The sequence below is a fragment of the Mercenaria mercenaria genome, chromosome 1 (assembly GCF_021730395.1).
Source record: "Mercenaria mercenaria strain notata chromosome 1, MADL_Memer_1, whole genome shotgun sequence".
NCBI classification, from domain to species: domain Eukaryota; kingdom Metazoa; phylum Mollusca; class Bivalvia; order Venerida; family Veneridae; genus Mercenaria; species Mercenaria mercenaria.
In genome coordinates, this window is record NC_069361.1 from 40,989,801 (window position 1) to 41,002,120 (window position 12,320).

At 32.0% G+C, this 12,320-nt stretch overlaps 1 protein-coding gene across 1 annotated transcript in view; it reads right to left on the reverse strand.

Annotated features, from left to right (window-relative positions):
* LOC123523235 (uncharacterized) overlaps positions 1-12,320 on the reverse strand; it is a 183,594-nt gene that overhangs the window by 101,626 nt on the left and 69,648 nt on the right. The window contains exons 48-63 of the mRNA XM_053542021.1: positions 10,765-10,977; positions 10,333-10,375; positions 9,086-9,243; positions 8,528-8,701; positions 7,883-8,092; positions 7,389-7,431; positions 6,944-7,104; positions 6,135-6,311; positions 5,617-5,869; positions 4,991-5,145; positions 3,701-3,871; positions 2,581-2,836; positions 2,159-2,319; positions 871-1,032; positions 487-696; positions 183-225 (exon numbers count right to left, since the gene is read on the reverse strand). Of these exons, the coding sequence (XP_053397996.1) occupies positions 183-225; positions 487-696; positions 871-1,032; positions 2,159-2,319; positions 2,581-2,836; positions 3,701-3,871; positions 4,991-5,145; positions 5,617-5,869; positions 6,135-6,311; positions 6,944-7,104; positions 7,389-7,431; positions 7,883-8,092; positions 8,528-8,701; positions 9,086-9,243; positions 10,333-10,375; positions 10,765-10,977 (2,590 nt within the window). The remainder of the gene's footprint in view (positions 1-182; positions 226-486; positions 697-870; positions 1,033-2,158; positions 2,320-2,580; positions 2,837-3,700; positions 3,872-4,990; positions 5,146-5,616; positions 5,870-6,134; positions 6,312-6,943; positions 7,105-7,388; positions 7,432-7,882; positions 8,093-8,527; positions 8,702-9,085; positions 9,244-10,332; positions 10,376-10,764; positions 10,978-12,320) is intronic.

Consider the following 12,320-nt stretch of genomic DNA (forward strand, 5'->3'; position numbering starts at 1 on the left):
TGCTCATAACGGAAAATGTGGCAGCAGGAATAAACAATACAAGTAACAGTTAAAAAATAGACCTAACTCTCCATAGTCCTGACTGCTATACAATTACAAAATAACTTATCTTCTAGATATATTTTACATCATCTTTCATTTCCCTATTTCGTTTTACCTGAGACAGGGATTTTGCCACTAACCTGAGCTGAACTATTCCAAACAAATCGACTGTTTCCTTTCGACCTGAAGAACAAGAAGAATAAATCTTTACCAAACAAGGAAAAAAGGCTACTTTCCACAATTAGGAAAAGATAATAAAATATAATAATGTCCATATAAAAACAAATGTTAAGTAGATAAATTGTAATATGTATAAGGTGAGAATATACTAAGAACAACGATAATCCAGTACAAGTGGCCTTTGTAATCGTATGCAGACAAAAATCATAAAAAAGATACTGTGTTACAATGAATATTTGAAAAGATGTCGTATAAATATTATACCAAATTCATAGTTTATGAGTGACTGATTGTTTCGAAGTTTCTCGATGCCAACGTTGAGTGCAAAATTGCAGCTATCTAGATCCAGGTGAAATGAAAATGACCTTTGCAGTAAGGGAACGTTCACACAGCATGAGAATCCAGTACAGTGCTTCAATAGGTGGCAGTTTGTGTTATTTGGAAGCACAGGAAGTGACAAATTCAGTGGACAGTCTGAAAAAGTTTAATCAATATAATTGTCTTGATATAAGATAAACAACATGCAATACTATGCCTTTCTTAGATGTAAAACATATTAATAATAGACTGTTGTCATATCAGTTGAAGATACAATAGCAGACATGAAACTTCTCAATATTTATGCGTACACAATATAATCAGTTTTACCTGTCACCCATCCATCAGGTGATGAATCAATTTTACTGCATTCATCGTTCAGTAAATACGGTGTAATTCCAAGATCCTCAAACAACTTTGATCTTAAAATATCTGTAAGGTCATCTGTCACTTTGTTTGTATTATCTGTGATCCATTTGTCAAACGAAAAATCTAAAAGTAAACTTGTCTTAAGTAATTAGATGCGAGTAGTTACAATCAATATGCGCTGAAGACAATGTCATGACATTTTATTCAACCTTTTTTTTCGTGTTGATTGGAAGAAGATAAACTGCCATGTTTCTGTAGATTTAGAAGTAATCAGAAACAAAAAGCAAGAACAAAAACAGCGTTCTAGGCTATTCAGGCATTACGTTTCTATCATTTAACCCTTCAAAATTTTCAGAGTTATTAACTTACATATACATTGTAAGAACTTTACGAAAATATTTAAATATAGCAAGAGGGCAAGTCACACATAGTTGAGCAAGTTAGTTATCTAGTGTTTATACATAGCAATTGTAATCAATAGTAATACTATAACGCTGTTGCTTTTGAACGATGTGTTAATTATAAATACTTTTTTTGTGATATTGTGGCCATAAGATTTATGAATGCGTTACACGATGATTGAACAAGAAAGAGTGTATTTAATGTGTAAAAAATGGAAAAAAAACAAGATTATACTTATTTCTTATCTGACATTTATGCTTATATTCTGATAAGTTACTCAAGAAATGTGCCTTAAAATTGAATGTGTTAATTATATGCAATATGAAAGATTTGAATAATTCAAGGGGTCATAACTCTGTTGATACTGAAGCAATCTTGCAAATAACCAAACACCATTCAACGTGTTCATGAGCGACGTAAGACAGAAGGACGACGGACGGACTTAGGATAATCATATAGCTCACTCTTTCATACAGTCTACTGTGTACTCAATGGTGAGCTATAGATTGATAAAATGTTGTAAAAATGTAGATACGAGCTATTGGAGCATGGTTTGGTGGGACCATTGATGATTCTAGAGAGTTATGAGTTTGAAAGCAATGTGTAAGAAATTGCTGAGAAATCAGCTTACATAAACACTTTAACACTCTCTAAGACAACGTTTAGGTCCAGGGCTTTTATTTTGTATTTACACTGGCCAACAAATGGACACAATAGAATAATCCCTATTGATATTGATATCATTTAGTTTACAAGTGGAAGAGCTATGGACTTTAACATTTTCAACAGTACAGCTTATAACAGAATATTTATTCAGTCTCCTTTCAATGTGGTTAACTATTATTACCAGGAAGTTTGAAGGTTCCGTTAAAGTTGCATAGCGGTTTAGGTAGCAACAAACTGTCGACGATTGTTATATCCAAACTGCACTTGTTTCGATCAAAGCAAACAAGTACGCGTACAAAAACAACGAATTGTTTGCTTGATTTCAAATCATCCAGTCGATACCTGCAAAACATAGATCATGCTATTTACACTTCAAAAATGTGTCATTGATATCACTAGTCTAGCCCCTAAACCATAATTTCAATAATATCTAAAAGTATGTGATATTATTCTAGTGTATATAATATACAGTACACAGAGAAAACATTGCTACATTGTATCACGGCATTTCAAACATTAAAACAAAATACACGTCTGCTATCAACTACGTACAAATGATAAATCCTTTTATTGATTGACATACAATAAACCACATTTACTCACTGTAAAACGAAAACGCCATTGATATCAAGTTTCTGCCAAGTCCCCCATGTGTAATCAAACAATTGTATATGTTTTGTAAATCTTTCCAGCCTAACTGTAAGCTGATAACCACAAGCATCCAGGTCGACTGATACACTTATTGTTCTGCCTAACAAAGGAATACTGATGCAACACTCGATTGCCGTGCAATGGACAGGTATAGAACATGTCATAATGTCAGGTACTGCTGTGAGTTCAATTTCTAGCTGATCGCATTCTGAAATAGAAAATATGCGATTTCAAATTGTACAAAATACCATAGGTTATAGATGTACTTTCTTGACTACTTAACTGAACAATAAGAGCTTAATGGCCCTCAGATGTGACTTCTACACTTTACATTGTTATAGATTTGAAATAAAGGAAATTTATGTTTTTAAACTTAAACGGATTGAACAATCATAGATACAAAGGGAATGATTCGGCTATTATATTTCTCGTTCTACATTCCATTCCTTTATAGCAATATGCACAAAACGTACAAAATAGCCAAATATTCCACTAAACCACAGAAAATAGTCACTTTGTAACAACACTATTATTGAATTCGGTATGAAATTCAACTAGAGTTGTAAATGTTACGATATTTGCAATCTTCTAATAAGACTTATTGTAATTCTTTACTTAAGCTAGAATTACAATGGAAACAAGAATATGGTAAAAGTAACATATTTGTAACAATTTCGTTAGATTTTGGAACATATATCAGGAAAAGCACATTTTATACTGCTAAAAGTAAACTTAAGCAAGTACAGTTCATATAATTTTTAGAGCAAATATTAAGGTATACGCGCAAAGTACGGTTCTTTGATATTTTGCAAGTGTTATGGTTTAATCAGCAACGAGTCCATACATCTTAATTCACAGACATATTTTCCTGGTTGGGACATATTCTCTGAATATTTTATATTATTTCCTTACTTGTAAGTACATTACATTTTCATTGAAAATTACGTCGCTTGGTACTTTTTTTATACAGTGCAAATTCGATTTAATACGAAGCATGGTTCTTTACATTTTATAACTTTTCAATCCTTTTGAAAAAAACATGCATGTTTTTTAATTTATTTGTTCTGCTTACCATTCCTTAGGGTATTCCCGTCTCCGCCTGAAGGTTTACATTGCGTCTGAAGCATGAACATAGAAACGCCAAGGGTTTCAAGAAGTTTATCGGCTGCAATATCGGGTAAAGTGTCTCCAATGTTTTCAATCTGGCTACCAATCCTCTCTAAATACTGATCTAGGTTAAAATCTGTATAAATCATTTGAAAACATTAAGATCTTGCATTATTGCATAACTACTGGAAATGTAATAGTGATGCTTACTAAGTTGAACTATACATACATCTATAAGTAAATTATTTTTTGTCCAAACAGTGCGTTGTAATACTTTGGAGAAGAAAGTCTTCTAGTGCCCGTTATAAAAACTTTAGCCATTCTTAACCTGTTGCTCTAACAATAAAGGGTTCGTATTTTCATACTGAATATAAGAGTAAATACATTTTGTACGCATTTGACGACTCAATTTGGATACGAATCCTCATGTTATTTCAACGTTATATAATTATTGACCAATTAGTATGAACTTAAAAATCAACTTCCTTAAAATCTTTAATAGCATCCGTTTCAGTCACCTGGAAAGCGTCAATGTCTACATCGTTATCTAGTTAAACGAAGAAAATTAGGTGTACAGAAACAGGTTCGTTACAGTGTCCTGCTAGATATGTGAACACAATTCGACTCGTAACCATCCAAAACATATTCGAGGAACCGATGATGGATTCTTCAAAAGTGCCCGAATAGAAATTTTTTAGAAACTTTAATAACAAGACAGGTTTACATTGTATTAAATAATTCTTTTTTCCTTGACGAAAATTTTGCAAAAGCAGAGATAAAGTTCCTTAAGAAATAGCCACGTTCTAAGGACCCCTACCGTAGTGTATAATTATATGATTTTAAACATGACGAATATAAACTCAAAAATGTATAGACAAATTCAAGTTAATACATTAAGACATTAAGGAGGACATAAAATAATGTAATACAATCTCGCCCGTATTAGCAGCAGTTGTACCTGTAACATAATAAAAATATAGAAGGTCCAACAGGCCATAATTTAAGCAACAGCTTACTCATTTTTTTTGAAAATTAATGAATATACTAGTGACATGTACAAGCGATAGTTCTTCGTCTGGGTCAAGAAATCAAATAGGCCTTAACATTAAATTTAAATTTTCCATGTAACAGCTTAAGCTCATTAAGCAATGCAACACTTAGATGACTATATCTTTATGTTTATCTTGCTAACGTGTTAAGTCGGCTGATATATGTTTGTTTCATGAAATTCATTAAAACATTATCACATTTATACCCGATTGCGATGTATTCCATTCACAACCTATTTTCGGTATTCTTGTGTCTTCTAAAAGGATAATGTTTTCATCACAAGCGGCTGATTTGAAACATATAGACATCTTCAAATTCAGGACATACTGGTGTTCTGCATCCAAATTAGTAACTGAATAACTGTAAAATAAATGAATGAATACATATTAATCAAAATCTGGTACATGTACATAGTATTTAAATGTGAATAAAATCCAACATAAAAATGAAACGGCATTCAGTAATTCACAGGAAAAATACATACAAATAATAATTACATGCTCATAAAGGACACATATTTATATGTAATAGGTCTATTATATCTGTCTATATAATAGTACTCATGTATGATGTAAATATTGAAAAAAACAATTGTATACATCTAAAACAGTTTTCGTAATTGGAATAGAGATATTGTTATCTTACCTTCTTACTTTGCATGCATCTATATATAGGTATATACGCATCTTGCTGATATATATATATATATATATATATATATATATATATATATATATATATATATATATATATATATATATATATTCTCACATGTTGTCGTGATACTTTATACTTTAAACTAATATGTCTTAAAAATATATATTTACATACCTTATACGCATTACGCCAAACATGGAAAATTCTTCAGTTTTCCCCCAGTCGTACTCAAGGAGTGATATGTTTAATCCAAATTGATCAATACCGATTGCAAATATATAGTTGCAAGGATCAAGGTGCACGTAAAGTTTGAAGGAACGCTTCACTAAATCAACGTAAACACAGCAGTCAACGCCGGTACAGTAAGACGGTATATGACATGCTATAAATTCTGGAAGAACAGCGACGTCTATGGTCTTCGGGCATTCTAAAATAAAACAGCTCATGAACAATTTCATCGCAAGGCAACATTTTCTAATTATATCTATTAAATGTGCAGTGATACCTCAAAACAAGTTCACACAACAGTTTACGTGATTACACATTATAAAAGTGCATAAAAATAGACACGGAATGTCTTAATTATTTACATTTATTAAATATAATCAATGCATCGGTATTCGTATTGTGTAGAGTATTTTCTGCTTTATGTCGTCCATTTTGTGGCTAATGCGGTCATGAAAACAAATTACCTGTCGTCCAGCTATTTGTGGCATTCGCGAAAGGATATGTCTCTCTAGTGCACTCATTTGCGTCAATGTATTTGGCAATACCCAAGGTATCAAAAAGCTTCTCTATCATATAATCCTTAAGAGCGTCAACGTCAGTGCCATACCCCGCATCGTCCATCCAGTTAGCCAATAAATAGTCTGCGGACACAAAAACATTTGTTCAATGTATTATGTAGTTATGCATAAAGCAATATCAAATACATATATCAACATGTACCTGATTTATCTTGGTTGTGAAACCCATTGTTGAAACAAATGTCGTTATTTTCCTTTTATTTGTCTATTTATTACACTCACGTAATCTCTAACAAATTTTAAATATAATCTTTGTTATATAACCGGTGGATGTCTTAATAGATTGTTCAGCAAGACATTTACGATATGTTAGTTTTTAATCTGCATCATTTCAGCTTGGGTGGTTCAAAAACCCATGCATTTATGGCCTTATGTATTGTTTGATCAGCCTTGTGATGTGGTTCCTGCTTTTTAAGTTTGTCTTATTATAATCATCACTGAAAAGACAAAATGTTAGAATGCATGTGCGATACAAACGTCCTTTTGTCGCTGAGTAGTGTTTTTTTTACTCAGGAAAACTCCATCTTTTAACGTATTCTTTCACTAGACCGAGTAAAATGAATTTACATTCTACATCAAGATAAAACAAGTGATAATATCAAGAAGTTTTAGAAAAAAAAATCAGATCGCAAATGCTATTACAAATACCTGTATTATCTTAATTGTATTTTTACTTGTTGTAACTTCATTCAAACCTGGAATTATGAGTCCGGCGTTCCAGTCACACAATGGTTTGGGAATATATGCGTCTGTAAGGACGCGAAATTTGAATAGACATTCTTCCTGCTCAAAACAGATCTTCAGATTTACATTGAGAACGAATTTCTTCTTGCTCTGTAGATCATCAATTTTGTATCTAAAACAAACAAAATGTATGTTCGTTTCTTAGAAATAAGTACCAAGTTAAACATATAGCAACGTGCGTTCTGTGTAAGTATAGCAAAATGACTGAGTATCGAATTTGCTGTGTTAAGCAGAAAAGATACGTTTAAAGGGAAAAATCCGAGTTCGTGAATTAATGGATAAACAAATGAATAGAATACTGAAAGAAAGTATGTCCTTTTTCAAACTGACCTATAAATAATACTGTCCCATGCATATTTGAAATAAACAGTATGATTGAAGAATACAAATACCTACTCTATTTGGAAAACTCCTCCAAGGGAAAAATGACTCGTTTCACCTGAAATACATTATTGTTTTGCAGTGTAGTATTCCTTTTGTAAGACTTTGATTTAATTGACTGGTAGCCAATGCAGACTTAACTCCGCCTTATATTCGTCAGAGTTTCTTTAACAAAGTTTTCAAGCGAAAGAATTGCAATTACTTATCTAAAAATATTATTCCATTATTGGTTTTCTAAATTCCTGATTGATAGATGGCGGCTAGTCAATTGCACTTAAAGTAATTACGATTTTGTTCACTTTTCTATCTTCAGTTTGATAGTACCGATATATAATTAAAAATAGAATAAATGCTTTTGAGGGGCATTAATAAAAACATCATTAAATCTGAATGCATGCTAAAGGCACAAGTTAGTAAAACTTTGCTACATACAAACACCATTTTCAGAGAGCTAAAATATAAACGTTAAATTAGATATTTTACTGAGATACATAATAAAGAATACAAACCCCAGTTATAGTCCAACAAAAGTATTTCTTTCTCTAAGCGCTCTATTGCCATTGTGAGTTTATATTTGCATGTATCCAGGAGGAATTTAACATGGATATTAGTTCTCAGTATGTCTAGATATATGCAACAGTCTATTCCCGTACAATAGTCGGTCATATGGCAAACTATTTCCTCCGGTAAAGTTGGTAATATCAAGGATGCATTGCATTCTGAAATCATACATAAAACTATCGTACAGTTATTGATAACTAAAGTTATTGCTATCTACAGCCACTATGAAAATTCTTGAAAGAAATCAATCAACTGACGATTATATTAACAACTCGGTACCAAAGACAGTCTAGTAATATAGGAATCTTCCTATGTAAAATATGCTTTAAGGACTTAAAACCTTATATGTTATGACTTATAACTAAACTGTCAGAAAAAATTAATGTTGATGCTTTAATGGCAAGAGTAGTAAAAGTTCAATTAGAATCAAGTAAAGTGTTTAAGTATAGTATTGGGAATAAATTGTACCCGACTTTAGAATCACGGTCATATAAAAGGAAAAGAAAAAAATATTCATGTATAAAGCAAACAAAAACAGATAAAAGTATCTAACCACAATAAATGATACTACAGCATGACTGATAAATTACTACCTGAACTCCATCCATTCGAAGCATTCTCATACTTAAAATCAGATGCAGAACATGTTGGTCTCTGTTGAAACTTATCAATATTTAGCTGTTTAAGAAGCAGTAAAACTACTGACGTAGGCAAATTATCCTCCAGAGAACTACCAATGTCTTTCAGCCACTTATCTAGCGAAAAATCTGCACATAACAAATATGTGTTTCATTAAAATATGATAAAATCGCATGCAATGTAGACGAAAGCCAGGTAGCGAAGATAACAAAAAAATGGAAAAGAGTGATGGTAAATCGATCGAAGTATTAACAGAAAGATAAAACATAAAACATAAATCTCATGTAAGTATTTTTTAAGGTCTAGTTTGAGATTAAAATGCAATAAGTTGCAGCACAAGTTATTGTGAGCGTACAATGTAAAATATTTGTGGCCTTATTTTGTGACATAAAAAGTACTTTCATCATTGGATACAAATATGCAACAAACTTGCTACAATAAATTTGTATGTAATAAAATAAATAGCAAAAGACAAAAATAATATTTAATAGGTTATTTGAATCACAACATACTTCCTATATTAAAGCCCGCATCTAGGTTGCACACAGGAATAGGGAACATTGTTTTCTTGAAGATGTCTACAGCAAATTGACAAGCAGCTTCAGATTCCAAACAGACTTCAACAGAGAGGTCAATGATGAAATGTTTTTCGGTCTTGTCTATTGTATACCTGCAGTCCAATTAAGTTTTGACACATTGACACCTTTTATTGCTCATGTGATTGTACTATCATTTCTATTTAGCATGAAATAACTTGTATAAAGTGAAAGGAATTGAAAATTGTTCACAAGTATGTTACATCGATTTTTTTTTATATAAACTGCTACTTTTTATGAACACTTCCTGTTCTGAGAAAGGGTCTGAGCGGGTAGTGCTTCATGGCCAAGTTGTTAAAGACGTTTTCTTGTCCTCATCGGTGTTGGTTCGAAACCTTGCTTCTGGTATCGAATACTTTAAGTGATGAAGCCATCAAGATGGCTGACGGATGGACGGTGGATTTACCCTGATGTCTGCCAATGCTTTAAGCAATGACCGAAAGGGAACATGGGATATTCTTCCACCATCAAAAGCTGTACAAGCAATATAATCTATGTCGATGTCACGTTAAACCGGAAAGAAGGTTTTAACGTAACATCAATTCCCGTAAAGCGTTACAGTATCACCAGAAGGCGTCGCACTTGTTCCAAGATAAGCAAACATGTATTACAGATATATGTCACAAAACTTCTAATACACAATTTTCATTTAGAAAAAGTAGATTATGGTTTCTATTTTGCTAAAGTTTGTCAATGCATGTGTAATTGCTCATTTAGAAAGCAAGGTAAAAAAAATCTTCCTTGTGACTCGAAAGTTTTGGTATTTTTCGTGTTTTTTAAACGAAACTCCTATCGTTATACCGGTCTTTGTTGATAAAATGTGACATCAATATTAATAAGACCCTTGAAAAAGATTTTATCTGCCTAAGTGTATGTGCTTATTATTTATTATGCTATTGTGCAAATAGATACATCTTCATTATTTTACTGTCTCTCCTTGAAACGACTTCTTTTAGTGTACTTGTATTAGTTAGGCTATCATGAGATGTAGTTTTAATGACATATTGTTAGAACCTATTGACTGATTCAATTTTTAAAATATCCAGTACATTTAGTGTATAATACCGTTCATAAAATGGCTTACCGTCCTTTTAAGCGCGGAATAACTTCAAATAAATGACTGCTGCGATAGCAAAATAATTTGAAAGTGATTCTATACTAACCTAATTCTAATGAGATCTAAGATAGTTTCTTCGGCTTGGCGTCCTAAAAATGAAGTCAAAAGGTAAAATAAACATATCAGTTATCAATAAATTTCATATTATTTAGAAAGAATGTTTTCACTTCATACAATAACTTGATAAGCAAATTTGAGGAGAATTCATTAAAACGTATAAACGATTTGAGGAATATTTACATTAAGCAGTAAAGCAGGTCTACTGGTAGTGTTGATATTTATTCAGTTGCCAACATATATTATGTATCTTAATATGCAATAAGTTTGATTATTCAAATACGTCACGATGGTATTTATTTATACTATATTTAAATCAATATTTAGAAGCCTTTTATTTTGGAAATTACGTCGAAATCGTTATATTCAAAACTGACTATAAATTTGATTTCTACAATTCACACATAAGGGAAAAAAGTACCCCACTGAAAACCAATAATATCAAAGCTAAATGTCAACGTCTCCAAGTTCCCATGAACTGTAAAATTGCAGAAGTCGATAGCAAAGGACGCTTGCAAGGAACGTCTCAGATAGTCAACACCGATACAGCAGTCAACATCTGTGCATGAAGCAGCGATATGACAGACAGTAGAATCTGGTAAATCTGGAAGATCTACAGTCGTTTCCAGACAGCCTGAAACCCAGATTGGCATAATAATGTACGGAAATTAAACTGAACGTACCTATGTATATTTAGATTGTTTTAAAATTTTCATAGTAAGTTAATACAGTAGAATTCAAACAGATTGGAATATATGACATACACTTCACATATAAAACAATGGTTGGCGGGACATCAAATCCCTTTATCCACCTTAAAAAGCTGAAAGTCGCTACATAGACTTAACTGTTGGTGGCAAGACTTATTTTTGTAGCATTGCACTTCTTATTGGTTTGATTATTTGTTATTGATAGTAAAAAAGCACTATCGAACTACTGGTTATCAATGTTTTCGGCATAATGTGTCCTGATACATAGGTAAGAGTTGTAGGTTATATTCATCGTTTAACCCAAAACCTTTTAGCCTAGACCTATGCAGTAATTTCATTCGGCTGTCATAGTCAGACATCGCTTTGTTTAACCTCCGTCATTTTCCGATGAGCTTGCGTTTCTCGGAAATATTTGGAGAAATATTTATTTTGGAAGGGCTAAAGTCTTGGCAGAAATGGATCTTAGAAGACAGAAATTTATTTTCTGAGTAAATGGGTTTTCTATATCAAATTCTGTATCTTTTCGGCATTGCGTCTCCTTGATTGGATATAAATACCCAATTGCAACAAACTTTACGATTTTATAAAAACTGTCAACGGAGATTTAACACTCCGGTCAGTAACGGTAGTCTTTATTCAGTCATTGAACACATGACTGTTTAGTTAGGCGATTTTTTTTTGTTCATAACAAAGACACCGTTCTCTTTTGGGATTTACATTAAGCTATAAAAATTAAATAGCTAATTAGAACGATTGAACATGATGCAGTGATTTTAAAATGGCCTTGTTATGATGCCTCTAACTGCCGTTAGCCTTCAACCTCGCGCTCATACGATTGTCCTTGGCATAATAACAAGGCCATTAAGAATCACTTAATTATCAACATTAAAATGAGCATCACTAAATGACATAATGATCACTCTTTCCAAATAACATTGCGAATTAGAATTTGAATAATTATTGCTATATTTTTGAAATATTGTACAAAGGTGCATCAATGCACAATGTATCAAACTGTATTATCAAAATAGATATGCAGCTATTTGAACTTAAGCTAAACATGAACATGTACTAATATAACCTATAGATTATTTAACGATGAGTGAAACAACGTAAATAAATTTGGAATATATATTTATATACTTAAATATATACTAAAATAATTATGTATATATGTACACATGTTAATTGAACTTATGTTTTTTTTAGCTTAAATACCCGTATGAAACAGGATTTTGTACAGTGATAAAACTAATTTTGTCATGGG